Source organism: Pempheris klunzingeri, chromosome 1 (assembly GCF_042242105.1).
Source record: "Pempheris klunzingeri isolate RE-2024b chromosome 1, fPemKlu1.hap1, whole genome shotgun sequence".
Lineage (NCBI taxonomy): Eukaryota > Metazoa > Chordata > Actinopteri > Acropomatiformes > Pempheridae > Pempheris > Pempheris klunzingeri.
This window is the reverse complement of record NC_092012.1, coordinates 3898632-3914180: the sequence shown is the minus strand read 5'-3', so window position 1 is coordinate 3914180 and position 15549 is coordinate 3898632. Positions and strand designations below refer to the sequence as shown.

At 41.2% G+C, this 15549-nt stretch overlaps 1 protein-coding gene across 1 annotated transcript; it reads right to left on the bottom strand.

Annotated features, from left to right (window-relative positions):
• Positions 1–4586: 4586 nt before the first annotated feature.
• Positions 4587–15178, bottom strand: slc22a18 (solute carrier family 22 member 18). Its single transcript, XM_070831386.1, has 10 exons — positions 14950–15178; positions 12679–12776; positions 12365–12510; positions 11427–11559; positions 10780–10892; positions 7634–7744; positions 7405–7505; positions 7215–7316; positions 6009–6129; positions 4587–5195 (listed from the first exon to the last, which is right to left on the bottom strand). Exons 1-10 carry the CDS (start codon positions 15112–15114, stop codon positions 5008–5010), a joined length of 1278 nt encoding a protein of 425 aa, XP_070687487.1. The 5' UTR covers positions 15115–15178; the 3' UTR covers positions 4587–5007.
• Between the last annotated feature and the right edge of the window lie 371 nt (positions 15179–15549).

Below are 15549 nucleotides of genomic sequence, written 5' to 3'. Positions count from 1 at the left end.
ACCCTGAAGTTTTCCGACACGTGATACACCAGCGATGTCTGTACTCGTGACAGTAGAGAGCACTTCACGTACACGTTTGATAGAGTAATGATTGATGAATTGTTTTTGAACGGTGATGTCCAATATCTCAATGATCAAATTTACAAAATGGGAAAAGATGCTGATATTGTGACCTTTACCATCATCCAAACTTGTCCCTCTCAGGGCTCCTAGTTGATGTCTAACACCGTGTTTTCCAACATCTGACTGAAAATATGTCTCTTCTTGAATCAATACCGCCGTCGAGATTTAATCTTTTTAATGTCCACTGCGTTCTGTTTTTGCATTTAACAATCAGCACGTCCTCATACCAAAGTATAGGACAGATAGGTACCAGAGACAAGCAAACAAAAAACTTTGTGAAACTGTCGCAGTTTGGTTAAGTTTAGGCACTAAACTGCTTGGGTATGTTTAGGAAAAGATCATGATTTGGGTTGAATCACGTTTGTTACAGAATTGAAGTTAAGTTACATTACATATGTGACGAAGATGAACAGCTGCTTCTTGGGTGAACGACCTCCATTTTTCAGTCAATTCAATTTAAATCAAGGCAGCTATCAGCCACATCGAGGCTCGTATTTCAGCTGGAACTCATTTCTAACAGTGATTTACAGTAATTAATGTCTTGGGCTCTGAATGTATGATCAAAAGTAAGCACAACATGTCAGCAGTCATCATGTGGACAGCCCCAAGGGGAAAAGTCGGCCTTCATAGAGGTGGGGGAGATGCGATCGCTGATGCTGAGCATATTAATGCTCCTAAAAGGATGAACCCTGCAGACTCAAGAGTTTTCAATTAGGAACAAATTAAGTAAGAATAGCTACATGTCAGTATGTTGTTTGTCCCACCCAACCTCTTCATATTGACCAAGACACCTCACTGCAGGGGCCTGACCAATAGGCTACAGTGAAATAGTCATTTTTGCTTAGGAAGTTTCTATAGATAGAGCGAAATGACACTGGACCACCCTTTGCGAAAGATCACGCTCTCCCACAATTCCCTGCGGCAGCAACATTTAAAGCAACACATCATCCGGCAGAACTACGTCAACAACGCCCACGTCAGATAATTACGTCTTAGCCTCGTGTAAGTGCAGTCAGATGCTCTCAGCACTGCAGTCGTCTTCTCCAAAGTCCTTGTGAATTCTCCTTCACATCTTTCTTCTCCATTTTCCATGGAGGTCAAAGAAGAGTGTTAAGGGAAAGACATAGGATGTACTGATCTCTGCAGTGGTGGTTAGTCCTGTTACACACTAGCAGTTGATGCCATACTGTACATATCATTAAAACTCCATCCTTTGATACCAGCCCGAGCTAACTACCCAGATTTAAAAGCTCGATAACCACGAAATAGAGAGAAACACACCATAATTCCACCTGCATGCTGTCCTTTGCCACTTTAGCTGCATTGCAGTTGGACCGAAATATGTTTTCCTTCATCTTGGATTTGTGCAGCCAGCGTCCTGAGCAGGTTTGCAGCCAGTCAGGCCGCTGCCATGTAATCAGGACGGGAACTCGAGCCGTCCCTCACCAGGTCGCTGTGGCCCCACTCATTATCTTATCTCCCATTGTAACCCGCTGTAATTCACCCTCTCATGATTGATGATGTCGCTGTCTGATTACACCAAGACAAAACCCCCCTAAGATCACCTTTCGTTCCTGTGGCCAACTCCACGAGCTCCACGAGGTCCGCTGGAGAGGATGACGGGGGGGGGGGAGGTCTGCTGTCACATGCACATAAGGGTTTGTATTATTTCTGAGCACGAATCAGCACAATGTCATAAAATACGGATCATAACATTTGTAATTCAGCTGTGTTTCTTTGTGTTAATGCCATCAATACAACAAGATGCACTTCTCTGGAGAAGAGAGATTAAACTTTGGTGATATTGACTCATTCTTCATTGGTAATTTTCGAGATGCACCCATCAAGGCGCTGAGTAAAGTGTTTCTGATAAGGAGCTTCGTGTGGTGCAGCACATAAAGAAATAAGAAAGCCGTGGTATAAAACATTTAGGCTGAAGGCTCCTCTGCTTCAGATCATGTCCCTGGCCTGCCTTGGACAAATCAGATAGGTAACCTGTGCTCTTTTTAAGTGAGACAGTGAGCCTCATCTCTCCATGCGGCAGGTGGAGACAGATGCCTCATTATCCATGCCACAGGGGACAAAACAAGCCCGGGCCCCCCCGCCGGCGTTTAGTTTCCAATGCACCAACACAGGGCAACCTTGGACCGCCGCCGGGACGCGCTCATCTCTGACTTCAGTGAGCGCAGGTCGCTCGCAGAGTCACATTAAACTTTCAGAGAACCCAAAGGTCCCCGTCAGGAGTGTTAACAGCAGCATTGTCCCGGCTCCCCCTGACTCAAAGGGCCAAGTGTAACAAGGCACCCCCTCCAGTGGTCAGGGCCGCCCCCCTGGGTCCACAGATACAGTAACACCCTTCAAATCCATCTACAGCTCCTTTGAGTCTCTGTGAGTCAGGCAGAGAAACGGACAGAAGATTCAAGAGGAAGCGGCTTATTTCTTTTACAGACCGAATGTAAAAAGTCAGCGGAGCCGCTCCGACACCGATGGCTGCACACCGAATGGGTTTTTGAAGCAAAACATTTGGCGGCGACGACGACGAGCAACAAGCGAGTGTAGGTGTGGGATCAGACTCAGATGATGGGATTTCCACTGAGACGGCTGATCACATTAAAGGTGCAGTCCGCCTAAACAGGATGCCACAGGCTGTCAGCCAAGAGTTACTGAATGTATCCGTCCAGTATGCTCACTGGACGTTTTTGAACAAAACTGACGTGATATTTGAAAACTATGCAGGAAAAAATATATTTTCTTTACTTTTCTCTGAACCGCTGTCATAAGAGAAGATTTTTAGTCTTTAAAATGAATGTAAAGAAACTTATAGGATCATTTAGTTTAGCACAATTTATTTGTCTGTTTGCAGCATTAGCCAAGGCTTCTAGCTGTCTTATGATTATTCGTATCATTTATTAAAATTAAATTTAAAAAAGGGGTACTGAAAATTAAATTAGGTTCCATAATAATGTCTCAACCTTTATATTCAGAAATTGATACTTAAAAGTTCAAATAATTATTTTAGTGTTGTTTGCAATACCCTCAAAAAAGAGGAGAAAAACTGCCAAAATGTTTGCTTGTGTAGAAAACGCTCTTTCTCTCTTATATTTTTGACTGAAAAAAAGGCAAACATGGCCTTTTATGTGTAGTTTTATACATATATATAATATCACAGTCTCCTCTGTGTGTGCGGCTGCTGCCATCAGATATTTGGCCCAACAAGCCGCCAAAGAAATCACACCAGTGACATCTGTTGAAGGTGTCGCCTGGGCCGTAATGACTCTGTAACTGCACCGACCCCCTACTGTTAAAATAAGATAATATTCATCCGGGATTGCTGGACGTCATATTTCAAAAACAGTAGAAACAATGAAAACACCTGCTGCAGATTTTGTGACATCACTTCAACATGCTGAAGCTTGGCAACTGGGGAAGCAGAAAACTGTAAATAAATATAACAGAGAGCAAACGGGGCTCAAGGATTTGTTTATCCTCCACGCACTACGTCATTTGTTTGTCTGCAGCAGTGATTTAGTATTTATTGTTACATATTAATGCGCTCACAGTCAATATGGCTGAGGATCCTGTATTAATGTAAAACTACCAACTCAACAATCTAAAAGTACTCCATTACAAGTGAAAGTCCTGCTTTTAAAAACCTACTAATAGGGATAGTTCGGATTTTTTTTAAGTGTGGTTGCATGAGGCACTGATCCATAGTCTTCTCTTTCAATACAAAGCCACCAGACTCACATTGATTAAAACACTAATTTTACCTCACAGAATACAGGAGCTCACTGCGCTATAATAACAATAACATCACTGACTGATAACCAATCAAGGCGGCGGTTATTGTCACTGAAGTCTGGTGGATTTGAAGAGAGCGAGGACAGAGAGCAAACAGCTTCATCGTGAAGTAAACGCATGAAAGTAAAGCATGAAAATAATCAAAATGTAGTGCACACTAATAAATATTGATGGCTAATTCATGTTCTACTGTAGGTGAGTGACTGTCAGTGGATAAACACCTCATACAAACCCACTTCAAACTATCTGGACTATCTGTGTCATAGCTACCAAAGGTATGTATGTACCTTTTATAGAGTTCCACTACACAAAATTATAGAGATTAGGAGGATGTTTCTCTTATCTGTGAAATGCTGGAAAATGTTTCTCTCTTTGGGCCTCAAACAATGGATGAATGACCCATTTGAGAAGTTTACTGGGGAAAAGTTTAGCTGCCAACAACTCAAAGACATCTAGACAACTAGACAAGGCTGGTTTCAAATGTGTGTTTTATAAACTTTTCCTGTTTTTATGTTTCGGCTACAGATTTATTATTATTAAGGCGAAAACCCTCTGAAAAAAGCCTCACTGGGCCCTAAAACTGTCAAATGAATCCAAGCAGCAGCTCTTTGAGATGAAGTGAGTCACTGAACCACTTCAAAGTCCGGGATACAAACACAACCTTTAAATAAATGTGGTTTTATTAAAGGTTTAATGACCAAAACAATGACAGGTGAACAAGTTTACAAAAATAAACTTTCATTACAAAGTAAAAATTGTTAACTAAAACTATCTTCACTTGGGAGTAATGCAGATTGGTCCCATATTTAATAAATTTGTATTAAATTTTAATAATCTTTTAATAAAATCATAATATCAGTGAACTGATTATCTAGTGTGACTGTGAACTATGAACCCTGGGAAGTTACCACCAGCTAAAATGGAAGATTTGCTGCCATCTAGTGGTTTGGTCTTAAATCTCCACCACAGATTGAACAACAGAGCGAACAAATCTGAATGTTGAAGAACTGGACTTGAAGACTTGACCTTATCTTATGAAGCAAACATCAGCAGCGACCTCTGAATATGTGAACCTGTGTGATTTCAGTCCTTTTGCTCGGCTCTCTTCTTGAGGCGACGCTGCAGCAAGAACGCGAACACAGCAATGTTCACGACAAACTGCGTCAGGCCTATAGAGGAAATGCCGTAGTTCACGTACAGGAAGCCGCCAGCGGTCGGTCCGACTGTGCGAATCAGAGATTGGACAGACGTACACAGTCCCAGCATTGTGCCTGTGTACAAGAGCAACGAGGGTTCATAAAGGAACTGGATTCAGATAAATTAAGATCTGCATTTTGAAGTTAGATTCTTCTGTTTTATTTGGTTTGGGTATTTTTTCGTCTGACACTAAAACATTTCAACAGACTTTAGTTTTATAAGGTTATACGTCTGTTTAAAGGTCCCATATTATGCTGAGTGTAAAAACGCTCTGTTCAGATTCGGCTCCCCTTATGATGTCATTAAACCTCCTGAATCAACCTCGTTGTCCGCTGTTGTTTTTGTTGCTTCAGATGCGGAGCGTTTGCCTGGCTGAGTGGTTGACTTGCTCTGACTTTGATGATTTGGTGTCTTCCTGTGATTTTCTGTTCCTCTAACATGAGCAAACAGGCTGCGTTTCTCTTCTTGTCTGGTTTAAATGTGTTTCTTCTGTGTATTTACTACTTTGTTGTGCTGGTTTAAGTGAACATGAAGGTGTTTTTCCACATCCAAGACGAACCTCTTGTCGTCTGTGGTGTTAAAAAACCCTCTAACCTGTTAACATCTGGTCTGATGCCACTGATTATAAAAAAAATATTGATATAGAGGTGGAATATACAATCAAAAGTCTGCACAGGGGTTTTTATTTTGAAAACAGCCTCCAAATACCCCCAAGAATGGACCTCAAAATGAGCAGAACATGGGACCTTTAAAGTAGCTGTGACCAGATGCGTTCGCACATCAGCGATCATAACTCAGCTCTGTTAACCTTCAAGCCTGTGAGAGAGCATCTGCTGCTAATGTCACTGTTGATTGTCTGATTGCAGGAAAGCGGGATAAAGCCTCACCCGTGTCGGAGGACGGTACGCTCTTGGTGAGCATGCTGTCTGTGATGACATTAAACATACTGAGAGAAAACATCATCGGGACGACGGTGAGACAGAAATGGAACACGTTGTGCATGTAAGCCTGCAGAGAGGAAGAAATATCAAAATAAAAGCATCTGAGCAGGGTGTGCAACCCAGGATTATTTTCATTACTGGGAGGACACAAAGACTCTTGACTAATATTTCTATTAGCCGTGTGAGCAGCAAGGAAATATAAATAATAAATCCACCACTTTAGTTCTGATTTAAATACTTCACAACTATTGGATTGATTGTTGGACATTTGTAGACACATTCATGGTCCCGAGAGGATGAACCCTGGTGACCACGGGGGTCTCCTGACCTTCACTCTAGCTCCACCAGCAGGTTCAGATTTGCCACTTTAAATGTCTCGACAACTATGAGATGGTTTGACATGAAATTTGGTTTCAACATTCATGGTCCCCAGAGGGATGTTGTAGTAATTTTGGTGATTTGGACTTTTTCAGTCTGTCCAAAACTTTGATTTATGACTAAATGCTCAGCTGTAACTCATTTAGCTGTTACCTCAGGCTAAAGATGGCATCAGACGTGTTGACATCAGCATGTTAGCATCGTCACTGGAGCATGCTGACGTTAGCATTTAGCTCAAAGCAGAACCATGTAATGTGATAAATGACACAGATCTTAAGCTATTTTGCTTCCATAACATGTCATCTTTCAATCAAGTTTAAAGAAATAAGTGTTTATTTTACTACACTTTGTCTATTTGCGTCTGTAGATTTCTCTGATCTGAGCAGCACAACAGCAAACACACATCCATAATGAAACAGGAATAACTGCTGCAGCTCTTCACATATTGTCATTCAGGTGTAGCTGAACAAGAATCAGACCCTTAATATCCTCATTATATTCTATTACAAGTAAAAAAACTAATCAAGTAGAAGCAGTCAAATGTCCAAATGTCCAATGTAAAAGGACTAGTGGTGAAGACTAAAATTTGTTTTCACTGTTTCCTGTGCTCAGTTAAAGAAATACAACATGAAGAAAAATGAATAAAAGAAAGGAAATAAAGAATTAAATGTAAAAATAGGAACAAGAAACAAAGAGAGAGAAAAAAGACAGTGTTGTACAGGTTGGCTTTAAATCCCCTGCAGCTCTGCTGTGTGTGTTTGTGTGTGTCGTCACCTGACACAGTCCCACCAAAGAAGAAACTCCGATGGACAGAAGCAGCAGCGAGCTCTCAGAGTAACTCGCCGTGAGCCGACCGATCACTCCTCCCTGCATGACCTGAACAAACATACGGGTGTGACGGACCTGCGGTGCATAACTCACTCACAATGATCTGTTCTTGTGCTTCAGTGTGCGTGACACTTACCATCTGGACGATGCCAAAATAAGCCATCAGATAGCCGTTCTGCTGAGGCTGCAGCTTGAAGAAGTCCAGAGCGATGACGGAGAACATCACCTGGAAAATACCTGAGGAGAGTTCAATCCTTATGTGACATGATGTTTAGGTGTAACTCTAAGTTATAGTATATATGATATACTCCAACACATATTCTTAAATTGTCAATCTAGAAACAGCAGCACTGATTATTTCTCACCCGGCGGCAAACTTGCTATGATCTTCACAAGAAAAGTCGGCGTCACGCCTGGAAACTTCATCAGTCTGGTGATCTGCCCCAAACTGAACACGGACTTGTTTTTGTTCTCACCTGCAGGGGAATTCAAAGAGAGGGAATAAAGCTGATGTATGATTACATCATTTCATACAGAATAACCGTTTATCCCTTTAAAGACCAACTCTGAAATTAAACGGACCGAATAATCGTCTCTCTCCAACCAGCATCCTTCATTTTTCAGCACAATTTCATGTTTTTAATCAAAACTCTGATTGTCTCAGTTGTTTTTCCAACTGGAGAAACAGCCACCGGACAAGTCAGACACATTGGTAGTGATTCACAGGTCTCTATCCAGGCTAGCAGTACTGCTGTGTGTTAGTAGCATTAACAATGAATGAAACTGTTTAACAGCATTTGATAATTACTAATTTATTGTCCTACATTTATTCAATTGGTGGAACTCTTTCCTGAATGGGACACGTCCGGCCTCCACTACATACCTGCTACTTATCTGACAGTTTTACTCACTAGTTGCTTCTTAAATAATGATTTTTGCATATAAAATATAGGAGGAGCTTATAAAAATGTTTTGTTATATATTAAACTACCCAACTGTGTATACAAGTGCTGAAACCATTAGTCTATTGACAGAAAATTAACTGGTTTAAGTCATTTTACAGGCAAAAATATCCAGCTTCAGGATTTTTAATCATTTCAGTTTATTTTGAATCATTTTTGGGTTTGTGTGCAGCTCCTCCCTCTTCAGACAGCTGGGATCGATGAATTTTTCTCCCTATAATCTGTAACTCGGGCTGCGTCTGGACTTTACTGCTCACCGGAGGGAGAGGGGGCACCTTTGGTTTGTCTCCAGGTGGGAGGTGAGGCTGGCTTGACTTGACTTTTCTTGTCCTCTTGGCCACTTTGTTCCTCTGTTTTTCCACGCGGTGCCTCTTTTTGACGTCCGCCAACTCCATCCCCAGTTTTTCAGTCTGACTTTGGTACATGTTCCTCTCTGCTGTTGCTGCCATGAGCTTTTCTTTCTGCCGTCTGACCGTCGCCTGGCACTGCAGGAACTGCGCCGCTACCTGTGTCAGACTTTGCTTCAGCTCCTCACACACTGTCTGTGTTCTCCTCAGCTCTTCGGTCTGGATGAGCAGCTCTTTCTTTAAGGACTCAATCTTCTGGAGGGGCACCTCTTGGCTGGGTTTCCTGATCACTGGCATGTGAGATTTTTGCTGGATGAAAAGTATTTTCTTCCCTATTTTATCCTCAATAGCGCGACGCCTTTGGCTCTCTTTGAGCTTCTCCCTCTGTGTGTGGAGCTCTTCCTCGCACTTTCGGAGCTCCCGCTTCTGGTCCTCTGCATCGTTTTCTATCAGGACCCTCTCCCTGTCAAGCTTCTGGTTCTCCAGCTTGAGCAGATGCATTTGCTTCATCTGCTCTTTGTGCTGACTGTCCCTCTGGTTCAGGGTCGATTGCTGGTTGGTGACCTTGTCGCGCAGCTCCGAGCATTCGTTTTTGCAGCGCTGCCACTTGTCATTCAGGCCGTCTCTCTCCCTGATCACCTGCTCCAGTTGTTCCCTCAGGTTTTGCTGCTCGGCCCTCTGGCTGACAGCGCTCTGCTTCGCTGACTGCAGCTCCTTCTTCGCCGACTCCAGCTCTTCTTTGAGGTCCTCGCTCTGCTTGTGTCCCCTCCTCAGGTCCGTCTCCTGGATCCTGATCTTCTTACTGCACACCGACAGCTCGTTTTTGCAGCGTATCAGTTGGTTCCTCAGGAGGTCTCTGTTTCTGATCACCTTGTGGATTCTCTGCTGCTCCGCCTTGAACTGCTCAGCTTCGCTCATCAAAAGCTCCACCTTCTTCCTGAGGGCTTCATTGTCCTTCTCGAGGGACTTGTTTTGCTTCTTAACGCAGAGATATTCCTTCTCAGCATCGGGGAGGATTGACGACAGGACATAGTGATGGTAAGCTGACAGGGGGCCGGTCGTAGGCTTGTGGTCAAATTCAGATTTCACTGTCTTAAAATGCTCCATGTTTCCTGTTGGTGTCCAACACTGGGCCTCAGTAAGATTTAAACTGTAGAGCTGTATGTCTCACTCTGTTGTCGCCGTGGAAATAGAATCTTATTATGACATCGTAACATTCCGGCATTCTATTCCTGTGCACACACACATTCCGCAGCTGCTCCTGGCTCCAAAAAAACCAAGATGGCGACGGCCATTAAAACCAAGATGGTGACACCCATGAAGCCAAAGTCTCAGCAGCCCACAAACCAACGGGTGACGTCACGGTGGCTACGTCCACTTCTTTTACACAGTCTATGTTATTATTTGATGTGATTGCCGATGTTTGCACAAGTTTTAATACTTTTCTGTATTCCTTGGCTGTATATAGAGGTTTCTCATCTGTCAGACCGACACAGCTAATTTGAACTGAATTGAAAAATTTAGATTTAAATGAACAACTGCTTTAGAAAGTATCTGGTTCTTTTTAATGAGAAATCAAAAGTATGACCTTTGGTACATAAAAACTTTGACAGAGAAGATAAATACGACAACAAAAACTCAGTGCAGGTTCACGAGAATGCAGCTCAACCGCAGCCGGAATCACTTTTTCTTTTGGATTCTGGGTGAATTTTGGATGAAATCAGTAACTATGGCAACGCATTTTGTTAAAAAAAAAATATCAAGATCAAAAAACAATACGACTCTTGCACCTCTGACTGGATTCGTTTCCATAGCAACAGCAGCTGAGGACTTATGGGTATTGTAACATGCAGACCCGTCTAACGTGCCAAAATTACGCTAATAAAAACAATAATATGTAAGAATATTGTTATAAGAAAAATTCAAAATAATTTCCTCTTAGCAACACTGTGGAAATCTTTCAGTTGAACCTTGTAAATAAAGTGAAACAGGAAGGTCCCTATTGACAATTTCAGTTACAGTAAGACTAATAATACGGTAATCACAGACACAGCTACATTTACAACAACTGATGCATTCAGGTAGTCATCAATCAAAGACCACTCCTACTCTCTGCTGCCGGTGTGCCATGAACCCAAACATAAAGCATTTACACAGATTCAGCTGAGAGCATGAGGTGTAGCAGAGGGAAGTGTGTCTTACTCTCTGTGCTGGTTTTTGGAGCGTGAACTTTGGTGGTTTTGGGGATAAACTTTACAACCAGCAGTAAACTGAAGGCACTCCCCACAGCACCACAGCACGCCGTAAATGTCTCCCTGGGAATACAAAGTAAAGACGGTGTTAGGTGGACTAATATTTTAGGTGTACTATGGATAAAATAAATGAATGTTACAATCCTACACAACCATAACTACCACTTAAACATTTCAAAGTATATTATCATCATTTTGTTTGCACTTCCATGTTTAGATACAGATCATTACAACTCTTACACTTTTACCTCTGGTTTGGTCTTCACCAAGCCCTGATGGAAATATTTGGCTCTACTTTTGATCTACTTTCTTTACTCGCTAGTCGCTAACTTTTCTGATAACTCGTCTGCTGTTTAGTGCTGGGCAGGTAGCGTACAGCTGGTTTATGAGAGCTGAAAATAATTGAAGTAACGACATGAAAAAGAGCTCATACGAGTGCAGGAAATGGTCAAACAACCGGCCACCTCCCATCACCTACAGCACCTTTTAAACCCCGACCTCCTGATACACCCCCGCCCACCTCTCCAGTCTGCAGTGCATCACTCCATCCAGACTCATCCTCCGCCACCCGACACAAACACACACCAGCACGCTCACCCATAGCGCGTGTTAAGATGGCCGCCCAGCGTGGAGCCAGTTATCATACCGATGCCAAAACACAGACCCAGCTTGGACAAAGCATCTGCCCGCTTTTCAGGCTCTGAAAGGTCGGCGACGACCATCTGGCATGCTGCAGGCGAGAAGGGGAAGGAAAAATACAAGTGAGGTGAAAGTGTATCTTTTTCTAGATAATAGAATATTAAAAAAAATAGAATAAAAAAGTATTTGATCAGAGAGTTTAGGTCATCCAGTGGGATGGAACTTAAATATTAAATAAATAGTTTGCTGCATGTTGTTTGTAATATACAGCAGCACTTTATATCACCCATATTTCTGTAAGCTCACAGTCCAAATACAGACAAATACTGCTTATTTATCAATGCTATTAAGCTCAAATATAATTTCTGAAATTTCAATATTCTATTAGCTGTGGACAGTATCTTAAATTCACCATATAAACCATAAAATGTGGAGATGATATCAAGATGAAATGCTCAATTATATGTTCACACCAAATCCAAATGGATAATATCCTACATACAACATTATATAAGACTTCCATTAAAAATATATACATATTTTATTTATACTTTATTTTACTGGAAGATGGCTCCTTGGTTCCATACAATTATAATAATCACTGAAAATTATTTGCCTGCATTGGGGTATGTAGTCATTTGATACACTGTGGGGGAAAAAACTTTCATATTCAAAGTAAAAAGTTGTACATTTTTTGAGAATATTCTCCAAAATAAATGATATTTCGAGAAAAGATTTCAATCGTAATATCACACAACATAATGAATTAAATTTTAAAATCTCAGATGTTTTTTTTCCCTTTAAATTGGTCCTAATACTAATTAACAGCAGAGTGAATAAATAACAAACAATGATTCATCTATACCAAATGCTGAGTGTAGCTGAGTGGTGCTTACAAGGCATGACATGCATGAAGACCGTGGGGAGTTTGTGGATGAAGAGCATGGCAGGATGGTTTGCTGCCGCCAGCAGCAGAAAGAAAACAACGGATGAAGTGCACGCCAGAGACAAAGCTACTCGTGCTCCGAAGAGATCTGCAAACCTTCCAACACCAACAAAAAAACCCACAAAACACAAGTTTTCTGCCACATTAACAACAGTGCAGGTTGCTTATATTGACTTCACAGCAGCTTCTGTGATACATCCAGAATGACCTGCATGTGCGTCAGTAAAAGTAGCTGAAACAGGAACTATTTTGTGTCGTACTTACCTTCCAAACATAGGACCCCCAAACAGCTGGATTATACCCACCGTGGTTTGCAAATAACCAAACCACAAGGTGTCAAAGCCAAGTTTCTTTGCCAAATACTACAGAGAGACATGATATAAATACATATTGTAAATTACAGTAAAACAATCATACAGCATGCTCTGGAAATCCACAGTACAGGTTCAATGATACTTTAGTTTGACAATGTGAACTCTTTGTACATCACCAGGTCAAAGAAAAGATAACAAGGTAAGAAAACCACCTCTACCAGTTAAGGGATAACTTCAGTATTTTAAAACCCTATTTTTAGATATTCTGGGCACAAAATGACTTGTTGGTAGAAACAGTGTCCAGCCGGCAGCCAGAAACAGTGGAGCCGATGGGCTATAACGTAACGATTGTCAATAATGTCCACTAAAAAGGCTTGTTTTTGCCACAGTCAGGCTTGAATTGCTATTCGAAGCATGTGACAACATTTACAGAAAGGATCCCTACAGAGAGAGACCTTTAAGATCCTTTTTGTTTAACCAGAAACAACCGTTAAATCGCTCTCTTCAAAACACACCAGACTCCATTGATAAAACCTGTTATTTTACCTTGCAGAGCACTGGAGTTGCTGGTCTAGCTGCTGTGTACTTTGCTTTTCATACCATGTTAATTTAGATCTAAACTAACTCTTTAAAACACCAAAGTCACAAAAATAACACAAATAAATGAACTGATTGAGGCAGTAGTAGACCAGCAACTCCTGTCTTCTGCAAGGTAAAATGATTGTTTTTGTCAATGGAGTCTGGTAGCTTTGAGCCAAGTGATTTAACGGCTGTTTCTGGTTAAACAAGAAGGATCTTACAGGTATGTCTCTGTCAACAATGACTTGTTTGCCCCAAAGGATTACATTATTAGCCATGGTAGCTCATTCGCAGCCTGTTCTTGGCTGCAGGTTTCTGCTACACCAAAATACCCAAAATATGTAAAAATGCGCCCAGGTTCAAAATACTGGAGTTCTCCTGTAACAAATCAGCCACATCCACGTCATGCAGGATGGAAAATGAATTACAGCAGCTGCCACATGACATAAACACAGCATTAGTCTCACAGTGTTATCAGTTTGTCTTTGATGAATGTGACTTAAAGTGTTATTTGAGGAAGGCAGGGCCGGCAGCAGCAGCAGTGGTGATGAAGGTGGAGCTGATGGAGGCAATTGGCAGCAGAAATGAATTTTCTCCTGCACGTTTTTGCGAAACGTGTGACTCCAGAGTTTTATATTAACTTTAAGGTCAGAGTCAGTTCAGCGTAGTGTAATAAACATAATGGGCCTTAAAGTTATTGTAATTTAGAGCATTTTCTGTGCAAAAATATTATTATTGGACCCTGCTTCACAAATGTGAAGATTTGCTGCTTTTCCTTTCAATTATTTGATTTAATTTTTTTATTTATTTTAAATTTTGTGCCATTTAGGCTGCAAATAACGATTATTTTCACTGTCGATTAATCTGTTACCTTCTCCATTAATCGATTAGTTGTTACAATGTCAGAAAATGGTGAAAAATGTCGATCGGTGTTTCCCAAAGCCCAAGCTGACGTCCTCAAATGTCTTCATTCAGTTTAGTGTCACAGAAGAGTTAAGAAACAGAAACTACACATTTAAGAAGATGGAATCAGAACATTTTTATTTATTGCTCTTTTATTTTTAATTATTCAAACAGACTAATCGATTATCAAAATAGTTAGCAACTAAATTAATAGTTAATTAATCGTTGCAGCTCTACCCCTGGTTGGCCAAAATAAGCACTGTGAAGGTGTCAACAAACAATCAATCGATTAATGGAGAAAATAATCAGCAGATTCATCCATAAAGTAAAGAATCAAACACAAAATAGATCAAATCTCAACCAACCCCAACAGTAAAATTCTTCTTTAACACTAACGCATGAGTTATAATAACATAATATGACTAAATATATAATAGTATTACAGTAACAGGGGAGATTTTACTGATCTGAGTACTTTTACTTGTAATACTTTAAGTTCCTCATTCCTCCTCATCATTACATAACATGTGCAACAAACACATGAGCCAGTCTGACTGCACTTACCAGCACATTTAAGGGCATGTATGATAACATGTGCACATTTATTAGAGCACATATTTGAATGCAGGATTGTTTTTAAAGTGTTTTCTGTAATTGAATACATTTCCTTAAGAGTTTACGCGTTCACGGCTGGCTCGGAAATCTCAGCTTCCAGCTCTGACATAACATCCATACTCACAGGGGTGACAGAAAACTGCAAAAACGTCCACGTGATGTCCAAAGCAGCGATGACATAAACGATGTAGATGATTTTCGTCCTCTTTTGTCGGTCTGCAGCGTTAATTTGAGGGGAAACTGACGCTCCTGGAGACGTTTCCTCGGTTATTTCTCCTGTTTGGCTCATTTTTACTTTTTGTGGGGGAAAAAAAACACACCGGTAACGTTGAGGTTTCCTCACTGAGAGTTAACAACCGGTGGGGATCAAACTGCGAGGAACTCAAGGTGTGAAACTATCCGGTAAAACACACTTTGACCCAGTGAACTCTCGCATAACGCTAACTAGCTAACCTGACGTCCGCTGTACTTTGGAACCGAGCACAGAGGCAACAAGGAGGCGTTACCGGGGTATATATTAGTTATTTCCGTCAAATTATTGTCCAGCATAGACGAAATGAAGAGTTTGATTCAAGATGGATTCATCCGTGAGTTTTAATCCGGCCCTGAAACACTGAAATGTGCTAACAAACTGGGTGAACTTAAACGTCTCATGAAGAAAATCCCACCAGGAAGTTTACAACAGTGGTGCATTCACTGACTCCCACTATAATCGTACTTTGGA